The sequence below is a fragment of the Rattus rattus genome, chromosome 4 (genome assembly GCF_011064425.1).
Source record: "Rattus rattus isolate New Zealand chromosome 4, Rrattus_CSIRO_v1, whole genome shotgun sequence".
NCBI classification, from domain to species: Eukaryota; Metazoa; Chordata; class Mammalia; order Rodentia; family Muridae; genus Rattus; species Rattus rattus.
Genome location: NC_046157.1, coordinates 6826587 through 6837269, shown reverse-complemented (window position 1 = coordinate 6837269; position 10683 = coordinate 6826587). Strand labels below are relative to the sequence as shown.

The 10683-nt window shown below is 45.1% G+C and overlaps 1 protein-coding gene across 1 annotated transcript in view; it reads left to right on the top strand.

Moving 5' to 3' along the window:
- Window positions 1-620: 620 nt before the first annotated feature.
- Igf2bp2 (insulin like growth factor 2 mRNA binding protein 2) overlaps window positions 621-10683 on the top strand; it is a 99969-nt gene continuing 89906 nt past the window's right edge. Inside the window, exons 1-2 of the mRNA XM_032900008.1 lie at window positions 621-876; window positions 2360-2420. Of these exons, the coding sequence (XP_032755899.1) occupies window positions 699-876; window positions 2360-2420 (239 nt within the window). The 5' untranslated portion in view covers window positions 621-698. The remainder of the gene's footprint in view (window positions 877-2359; window positions 2421-10683) is intronic.

The following is a 10683-nucleotide window of genomic DNA, read 5'->3' as shown; positions in this document are numbered from 1 at the left end:
GCGCCACGGTAACTTTCCTAGGATACACAGTCTGGGGGAGGGGACCCGTGTGCTCCTTAGTCCTTTGACCACAGGCGCCCCCTTCTCCAAGAGCTTGGCTCACAGCGAGTCTCCGGATCCGTGAAGGGCTCGGAACGCGCCGGGAAAGTTGTCAGCCGTGGCGTGCAGAGCTCTCCTCGAGGTGCACCTCACTGGGCCCGCACCCACGTCGCGTCCACCTTGCACACACCCCACCCACGCCCGCACCCTTCACCTCCCGCGCGCCGTCTCGCTCCGCCGCTCCCGGCCTCGCTCGGGCCGCCGCCGCTTCCGCCCGCTGGGCGCGCAGCCTGGGAGCGCCGAGCCCTCGGAGCGCGCGGCGCGGGACGGGCAGGGCGCGCACTCTCGGCGGTGCACACGCCGCCCAACTCTCAGGCGCGCGGGGTGCGTCCGCCCGCCGCCGCCGCCCCGGCACCGGGAGGCAGAGCGAGCGCTTTGTCCGCACGCCCGCCCGGGACTCTGCCCGGAGGAGGCAGCCGCGCCGAGTCCCCGCCTCCGCCTCTGCCCCCGGGCGGGCCGGCCCGGCCGCGGTGGGGGGAGCCAGGCTGAGGGCGAGGGTGGGGGCGGGGGCGGGCGCAGGAGGAGAGAGGAGGGCAGCGGAGGCGGCGGGAGCGCCGGGTGCCGGGCCGGGGGAGCCGCGGGCTCTCGGGAAGACGCGGATGATGAACAAGCTGTACATCGGGAACCTGAGCCCCGCCGTCACTGCGGACGACCTCCGGCAGCTCTTCGGGGACAGGAAGCTGCCCCTGGCGGGACAGGTCCTACTCAAGTCCGGCTACGCCTTCGTGGACTACCCCGACCAGAACTGGGCCATCCGCGCCATCGAGACCCTCTCGGGTGAGCACTCGCGTTGCCCTCGCCGCGCCTCGCCGGCTCGGGACAGCGGCAGCAGGGAGGCCGAGCCCCATGGGCCGCGCCCGCCGCGACTCCCGAAGCCCACACGCTCACTTTCACGCACCGGCCCCGCGACTCTCGCGGCGGGCTGGCTCCGGAATGGCCGTCTGCCCTGCCCCCACTGCGGGGGCTAAGAGACCCTCGGGCCTCAGAGTCGGGGCGACCCTGTGCCCCTCCGAGGGTCCCCAGGCTCGCTGGCTCCCTAGGAGCGCCCCCGAAGTGCCCAGCTGCTCTCCGGAGCTTCCCCCGCCCCCACCTTTGCAGAGTCCCCCGTTTTTCTTCTTTCGACCCTTCTCGCACCCCCTTTGCCAGGGAACCCCCAAATCCAGCATCTCCTCTCCTCCTAGCCAGACCTTCCTTCTTCCCATGCCTCGTGCCAAAGACCTCTCGCCCTCTGTCGTCTCCCAAGTCGCACTCCTTTGGAGACCCCCTCTTGTCTTCTGGCCCCCCACTTTCGGCATCTCCTCGACTTAATCGACTGAACCCTTCGAGGTCTTAGGGTTTCTCCCACCCGGCCCTTGTCGGACCGCACACCTCCCTCGGTCCTTTTCCCGAAGCTCAGTTCCCTCTCTCTGGTCTCGGAAGCGCTCCTATTTTTCCCTGAATTTTTTGTCCGATTTTATTGAGAAGAACTCGGGGCTGGGGGCTTTCCGCCTCCCGTCTCCCCGCCTCCTGCTCGGCCAGAAGCACCTTTTTACGAGGTACCCTGTCTCAACTCGGTGGGGGCCCGGGCTGAGAACCGGGAAAGAGGCGACCGGGGGGCCCGCGAGCGCGCTGGAGCCCAGACGGGAGTCGGAGCGCGACACACTCGCCCGCGCGCGCGCTCCCAGCTCGCATCCCGCACACGCACGCGGCGGGCCACGCTCCCGGGGGCCTGAGACCCCCCGACCCGCAAGGGAACCCCCTTCTTTGAGAAACCTTTGAGGCGGGGCGAGCTGGCGAGACCTTGGGGGGGGGTCACCCCAAAGCAGGCGGCTGCAGAGCCTGGGACTCCTGCGCGTGTCCCCGAGACTGCTGGCAGGGAGGGCAGGGGGAGAGCACCCAGGAGCCTCGGGGTCCCAGGGTGGCGGGATGGGGCGCTGGGGGCCGGAGAGACCGAGGCGCGCCACCCTGCAGCTTGAGTTTCAAATGAGCTCATCTTTTCAAATTGGCGCCGCTCTTTATTAAATGTGTTTTTCCGGTAATGCCACCCACAACTATACCTGGGGTCGGAACCCGGCTTGCGCCCGTCCCTCCTCGCCCGCCACCCGGGGCGCCCACTTTTTATCACAGTTGGCGCTAAGTTCGCCCAGCTGCGGCCGGGTGGAGGACCCCTTGAAGGCTCCAGAAGGCGGAGCCCGAGCGTGGAGTAGTGTGCGTGCCCCTCCTTGACCCCCGCGGATTTGACTCTGGGAGGTTCTGAGTGCTTTAAATTTCTGTTTTAAAGGTAAAGTGGAGTTGCATGGGAAAATCATGGAAGTTGATTACTCAGTCTCTAAAAAGCTAAGGTAAATATATTTTGCCTAGTTTCTTTTTTTCTTTACCCCTTCTGTGATTGGTCTTCCATACGCATAACTAAAAGAATACGCTCAGCTTTTTTTAAAAAAAAAAAACAACTGTCTATATGGTTTTTAAAGGGGCTTTTGGTGGTTTCGTCAGTGGCGATGCATAGCGTAGAAAGTTATTATTGTTATTATTTATTAGTTTACTTTCATTCTAGAAGGTGTTTTCTGTGCTTGCAAACTGTTTGGTGCCTAATTAGGGGTCGGGATGGAGAACACTAGGTAGATTCAGTTGGCTGTGACCGATTAAGTTGTTTATCAGAAATTGCCTTTCAACTCCCCACTACCACCCCAACCCCAGCACAATAGCAAACTTCCTGTGAGATGCTAAGAGTAAATATTTACTGTGTCAGCTGAATTGCTTAACTAAACCACGCGATTAATTACTCTTTTGCATAGTTTAGTGATGAATTATAACATAATTTAGTAAATAAGGAGGGTTTTTTTTTGCACAGTATTCTAAAGAAGTAGCCTGTTTGTATTGGATTCAGGGGGAAGCCAGACTTTAATAACTGAAGCACTGGGTTTGGCTTCCGAGCACTTTGTTGTTACTGTTGCTTTTGAGAGACGTTGGGGGATAAACAAATGTCGCGGTGAAGTCGATAGTTAGCTATTGTTAATGAAGGAGTAACAGGCTTTGTGGGGGTTGGGTTTCCCCAGTGCTTCTCTAAGAAAGAATGAAGGAGAACATCTTTGTTTAAAGCTCATTGTGGACTTTAAATTGGGAGCCTTTATTCTTTCTACCCCCACCCACCACGTGTCCTAACGTAGTTTTTTTTTTTTTTAATCCCATTATCTAACGTTATTTCTTTAACGTTCTTCATTAAGTATCTGAATCGGGGAGGCTAAGTCAGATTTTTTTTTCCACCTTCTTAGTCTGAGGTAGATGCTCAGGTTTGAGAACATTTTAAAAGAAATTACTTTTATAAATACGTGGATGTGTTGGAGGGTTTTTAAAAAACATCGTGTGCATGTGCACACTTCTACATACATCGTAATGTCACAGAATCTGTTTGGAAATGATTGTTAGAAAACGGCTGCTTGTTTTGGTTTTGAAAAGTTAAGGATTATGATTTGTAGTCTGGGCTATTATACTGAATGGATTCTTATGGTGAAAGTTCTGGCTCTCTGTAAAGTTTTTATGCTTATATATTTTGCTGTTATTATGCTTATATATTATGCTGTTATTTTAAGTTGGGATGTGTAAGGGAATGTTTTCTGAGATGCTACTTACTGTAAGTTTAAACTAGTCGATTGTAAACAGTTGAAGATTTGATGAATAATTTTAGAACCCCTGAGAATCCTTAAGGCATTATGCATCTAGAAATATTTCATTTTTCTTGGCTGTCTTGCTCTCGTGAATTTGTTTGGAGATTGAAACTAACAAAAGTCACTAACGTTTAACTGAGGTTATTTGATGTCCCCATTATTCCATGACGAAGTGTCTATCATTTAATTTTCAAAATAAGTGAAGTACTAGTTTATTTAAAGTCATCGTGATCATCTAAAGCTTATCAAGAAAAATACCACTCTGGCTTTGTTTTTGTTTTTAAATGTAGGGCTTGTTTGCTTTTTTGGCTGAAGTGTAATGTAATTCTGCTTATATGAGTTCAAGAGTAGTCATGTCACAAGTTTTAGCATAAATTAAATAAATGGTCTAGGGCTTCTATAGTCCTAGGAATAAACGATTTCTTTGAACATGTTGACACTAAGAAATAACTTGGAGGAAATCTGAGAGCAGGCTGTGTGATTGACTCCACCTGAAGACAGTTAACATACCAAATGCATGGGTAGCCTGCTAGAGAGAGTGGCCCCAACATACTCTCTTCTCTCCCCCCTCCACCTCTCTAATTTTTTTTTTTTTAAATATGCAAGTTACTTACTTTCAGTGCAAGCTAAGGGGGAGAAGGCTAAACTGGTTGAAATTGGTTAGCTGAAGTCAGCCCTCTGGGATGAGACATCAGAAAATTCTGCATAATTCTGGGTACAACTATGCCTGTGTCTTAAGGAAACAACAAAAACAAAACAAACAACCCCCCTCCAAAAAAACCCCAGGGTACTTTGACATTTAAGACCAAGCTTTCATGTTATATAGTGATGGATTTTTTGGGTTTTTTTTTTTTTTTGGTTGTTGTTGTTGTTCTTTTGTTGTGTTTTTCGATGCAAATTGAGAAGTTGGAAGTAAATTTGTGAACTATGGGTCAGTTCTATATGTGGTTTTTTGGGTTTTATAGAACTGGAGGGAAACAAGTCATTCTTGATTGCCTCCTTGAAAAAATGATTCAACAATTGAGTGCTAAACTTTTTCCTATTGTGCTTGGTTCTTTGATTTTTTTTTTTTAGGGAGCTATTTTAATATCTATATCCCGAATACTTTTTTTTAAAGCTAATGATCGTTTGTAAGATGCTTTAGTCTTTGTGGAATTATTGGCATAGTGTTTGCTTACCACTGGGGCTTCAGTTAAATCACATAGCATCACTTTCTACCAGTGGCTACAAAGTAGACAGATTAGACCCAGTGGCTACAAAGTAGACAGTCTAGACACCGCTGCTTCTCAGTCACTCTGGAGTAGAGAATTCTTATTCTTTTTGCTACATATGTTTCATCCGTTGTGAGTGCAAATTATTGTACGGTAAGACATGTCCTTCATTTGTTCCGCTTACATTCTACTTGGTTTCAGTCTGCTGAATACAAGTATTTTTTCTGTATTCATATAGTACCTGTAGGTCAAAGATTTTAAGAGGAAAAAAATTGATAACTTTAAAAGTGCTGTTAAAACTTATGGGACCTTGATGGAAATTTTACTTTGGGTACCACTGAAAGTGCACTTAAAAAGTCATGTATGTACACTGGTGCACACACTGCATAAGCTGTGTTGATCTAAGACATGCTAACTTGAATGTGCTTTTGTCCCTAAAGTTGAATGATTCTGTGAGAAAGAGAACTTAAAAAAGCAGGCAGGATCTGCCCACTTCTAGGAAGTAGCTGAACAGTGGTAGACAAGGTTCTACTGGGACAGTTAGATTCTCCGAGGAGGCGCAGGGAAAGCTGTGAATCTGTCTTTCATGAGTTAAAAATCAGTAATTGTCTTCTCTCCAATGCAAATGAATTTGAGCTCCTATAGGAATGCTAAAGAAAACAGTATCCCAATTGTATTTTGCTTGTATGTACTACATTGTGTATAGCTGAATTAAATACCAACCCCCCCAAAACCACCCTACTTCCAGCCCTCCCTGTAACAAAGGCTTTTTCTGCATTAATTTTTAATTTTCTAGAAACAGAAAAGATTTTATTAGTTTTAAATCTTCTTTAGTAGCTGTCTATTTCAAGACCTTGTTGAATTAGAAAGTAATGGCAGGACTTAATTACATATTTGGATAGATTAATAAAACGTCACATGATATCAAACTGTAAAGTTCCTTAGATTTAGCTTTGAAATTGCAGTAGCACATTTTTAAAAAGATAACTTTTTTATTTTCTAGAGAGCACACATTTTCCTGATCTCTAGAAATAAGTGTTAGGGTTGGAATAGAAATGGTAAAGAAAAAATTATTTGATATTTAGATAACAATGTAGTATTTAAATACTTAAACTTTAATTCTAAAAGAGAATTGATACATAGTCCATTTACTACATTGTTTTTATAATAATAACAATGTTTGTAACTATAGAGAATAAAATGACCATATGTGTGAGGTTGTCAATTCATAGATGAGGGGAAATTAATATTTGGAAAAAGCCTTTTATATATCATGGTCTGAAGTATATTTTTTTTTAAAGAATGATTTTATCTTTTAAGATACATTTAAAAGATTAGAAGATTCAAAACTAACTACATGTGAAAATTATTTCTATTTTAAATATGTGTGTGTGTGAGAGAGAGAGAGAGAGAGAGAGAGAGAGTGTGTGTGTGTGTATGTGTGTATGTGCACACGTGCAGGTTGCTCTAAGTTTCTTAGTGTGTTGAAGAGGAATGTTAACGATTCTGTGTTGTGTTTAAAAGAACAGGGACCAGGGCAAATTTATCACAGGACAGAAAAACAGTAAAAAAAATTTTTTTTTCTTTTAGAACTATTTATAAATGTTCAGTATTTTCTAAATATCTGCCATCTACAACGAATCACTTCCATAACTGTTAATGCAGCGCTGTAGAGGAACAGTTGGTCAGTTGTCACTGAGCTGTCATCCCTCTGATTCAGCGCTCTGTGCGTTCTGTGGGGGGCACTAGTTTTGCACAGATCAAGTAGCAAGACAAAGAGGAGATCTTTAATTGAGCAACCGTTACTCTGAGTTTCGGTCCAGACAAAGCTAATGAAAATCACTAGATGACTGGAACTCACAAAGGAAGGCACACACAATGCCATCTTCCCAGAGTGATGCCTAAACTCTTACAGGGGCCATCACTCCCGCCAGTCAGGGCAAGGAAATCTGCAGCGTTTTCAAGGAGCACATTGCTCAGAAGACTACAGTGCAAACTACCTTCTTAGGTTTCTCTCAAATTCAATTCCATGAAGGCTTTGCTCTCCCCTACACTCACTCACTCACTCACTCTCTCTCACTCACTCACTCACTCACTCACTCACTCACTCCCTCACTCTTCTTTTTAAGATAGAGTCTCTCTGTGCAGCCCCAGCTGTTCCTGAACCTGTAAACCTCTTTGCCTCAGCCTCCTGAATGCTGGGATCTTAGGCACACATACTGTGTCCAGCTTACAAAGTGTGTTTTGCTCAATGTGAGTGTTCGCTTAGAAATGCTGCACTTGGGAGGATGTTTTGTTATTTTTCCACAACCAATTATTTATCAGTTTTTATTAGAAGAGGTGTAGAATTGGAAGCTGCCTGGAAAATTATAGATTTTAAGATATAATTTTAAAGAATGTATTTAAACATCTTGAGTGTGTTTTGTTTTTGTTTTTTAAGATACTGTTCAGCCTTGACTGAAAACTAACTTTAAAAGAAGTTGTGCTTTGAAACCTCTAGTCGAAAGCATAATATCTCAAAAACTATGTCTGACTTCTTAATTTGAGGGACAGAAGAGTTGTGCTTAAGAAGGCATGCCTAAGTAATGGATTGGTCCGGTTTTATTTTTTTACAGTCACTGGGAAGTACAAATTAGTTTGGGGGAATATTAGACAAGGTTAATGAACACATAAAAGCAAGCCAACAGCACATATCTACCAGTAAAGACAATTCCCCCCTCGTTTATTTCATTAAAGCATTTTCAGTCTTTGCTTTATAATCTGACTTGATGCTTACAGACTTATAATTTTCGCTTGGTGGCGTGCATGGTATGGGTTTTATTTTGGGCAGCAAATTGCAGAGTGTTCTGAATTATTTTTAAGGTTTTTACTTTTCATGTTTTGATTATGGATTTTAGTCTGGTTGCCTCACACAAAATAGGGGAAATTATTTTTTTTTATTACAGAAAACCTTAGGTTCTGTTGCTTTCACTGTCGAAGAAGAGGAAAAAAATTGTAGTAATGTGTCATTAATCTATGGCAGAGTTGGGTGGCATGTTGACACTGGATAGGTAGCTCAGAAAGGAGTGTGTCTCTGTTAAAGGACCGTCATGTCCATAAGCTGTCCCTAAGTCCATGGTTAGACATCGCTGTCTGAAGCAGTGACGGCCTCCCCGTGTCCCCCATTCCCACCTCCACCAAGTAATAATTTTGTATCCTTGAGTTGTGGGGTTTGCTTACTCTCGAATCTTCTAATTGTTATGTCTCTCATGTTTTTATTTCCTAAAGTGCAAACACTTAGTTCACCTGGTCTCTTAAAGTGGGCATTTTAAGTTCATTTTGCTTTACCTAGCAAATAGAATCACGTGTGCGGAACTGTTGCACCCTGTGGGACGGTTGCCATTTTTCTCACTGTCGTGTATGTATTTAATACATGTGGAAGTGTGAATTGGCTTTACAATTTTTAAAGGTTTTCCGCTATGAACACAGCACCAGAGATGGTTGTGGTGAGGCATAGCTCCTGTGGCTGCATCCTAAGTTCATATTAGTAATAAAGCTATTATGGCCTCTCTGACAGAAAATTTACTTTTTCTAAGTAAGATTTGAAAAGGGTGGGGGAGGATGAGTTCTTTTCTCATCTGAGAAAACTTAGTCTTAGAGAAATGGAGTCATTTGTCTAAGGTAGATAAATACATTCAGTAGCAGGGAAGAACCCAGGCAAGAGGTCCCGAATCAGCTGTGTCAGAAGGCCCAGATCCCCTCAGGAGGGATGGAACTTGTTTGTCAAATGCTCACTCAAACTTGCAACTCCCTCATTCTTACCTTGGTCCAAATGATCTGTTCTTCTTCACTACATTATTTTTATAGGAAAAATAATTAGAAATAGGCACAAAATTTTATTATTCATTTTTTGTTGTTGTTGTTTTTGTTATTTGTTTTTCAAGGCAGGGTTTCTATGTGTAACAGCCCTGGCTTTCCTGGAACTCACTTTGTACACCAGGCTGGCCTCAAACTCATGGAGATCCACCCACCTCTGCCTCTGAGTGCTGGGATTAAAGGCATAGGCAAGCAAGTCATTTTAAAAGCAGCATTGGTCCGGCTTTCTCTCTGCTTGCCGTGGACAGTGTGGGTGGGGCATTTATCCTGGGAGGTGTTTGGTGGTTTTGTTTGGATGCTGTTTACGCTGTTTTGTTTTTTTGGTAGTTGGATTCTTTGTATTAAGAAATGAGGCAGTGCTAAGAAGGACCTTCCTCACTGGGGACAGTGGCGCACACACATCTTTGATCCCAGGCCAGCCTGGTTTGCATAGGAAATTTAAGGGCAGCCAGGGCTACATAGAGAGACCCTGTCTGTCCCAGTAAGTCATAAAACCGAAATAGGACAGTTCTTTCAATATGTGAGCCACACAAATTAGGCACTGACTTTGGTTCTGGTCAACATTGTATCCCTTTCGGTAAAGTTGAAGAAGTCACCTGGAGGGATCCTCAAGGCTCAGCCTTGCAGGAGGCAGTGCTGTGTTTTGACTTGTTTCCTTGATGGGAGCTGCCAGTCTGCCTTCTTCTGCTTCATTTTTTGCATGAAGGTCTTTTACCTCTGCTGGGAGTATGAATGGAGGTCTGCCGTCAATGGAGTCAAGTTCTTAGTGACGTAATCACTCAGCAACTGAGTGTGTGTGAAGCGCCCTTCGTCTCTGAACTGTAGTGGTTTTCTGAACTCACCGTTGGGTTTCCTTTGACTTTTGTGGACTCTCATGGTAGTAGTGGTGGGACAGAGGGTGGAGTTAAGTGAAAAGAAGTAAGTGAAGGGTTATTTCCAACCCCTTATGTGTGTCTTCAAGTCGTATGGGTCAGGGCTCGATGTGTCATTTTCTGTGCAGTTGTGACTCAGAAGATGGGGCAGGAAGAGAGTAACTAATAATTACTGAGTGGTAGCTGTATCTTGGGCATTTGTGGCTGTTTTCCTTTAGTAACATGATGAAACCCATTTTCTTCTATAGAGGGAGGTGGTACATTTTTTTAAAATTAACTTTTTATTGATTCTTTGTGAGTTTTACAACATGCACCCCACTCTGACTCATCCTCCCCAACCCTTGTAACCTCCCCCAAAAATAAAAAAAATACAAGCACAGAAAACAGGTCATCATGGATGCTGTAGTATGTCACAGTGTGTCCCACGGTATAGCTCTCTGTCCACACATCTTCACTTCCAGATGTTCGTTGCAATGAGTCACTGGTCTGGTTTGAGGTCTCTGGCTTCTGTGATACCATCAATACTGGATCCTCACCGGCTCTCTTCCGGGTTGTCCTGTTGCTGTGCTGTGTCATGTACATCCTGCAGCAGAACAGGCTGGACAGCTGTCTCACAAGCCTAACAGTGAAGGTGATACATTTTAACTGTAAGGTAACATTACAAAATGTGTTACATTGTAAAGGATGACTTCTTTCCTCAGTCAAGATCCAGAACGGATCAGAAGATACTTGGTGTTTGTGTGTGTGTGTGTGTGTGTGTGTGTGTGTGTGTGTGTGTGTGTGTGTGTGTGTGTTCGTGTTCTGTTTGTGGTTTTTCAAGGCAGGCTTTCTCGGTGAGCCCTGGTTGTCCTGGACTTACTTTGTAGATCAGGCTAGCCTTGAACTCAGAGCCTGCCTGGCATTAAAGGCGTGCACCACCACACCTGACTTAGAAAATACATTTTTAATACATATCTTCTCTTAGCCTTTTCTCTTTGAGAAATGAAGCAAAAAACTGAATGG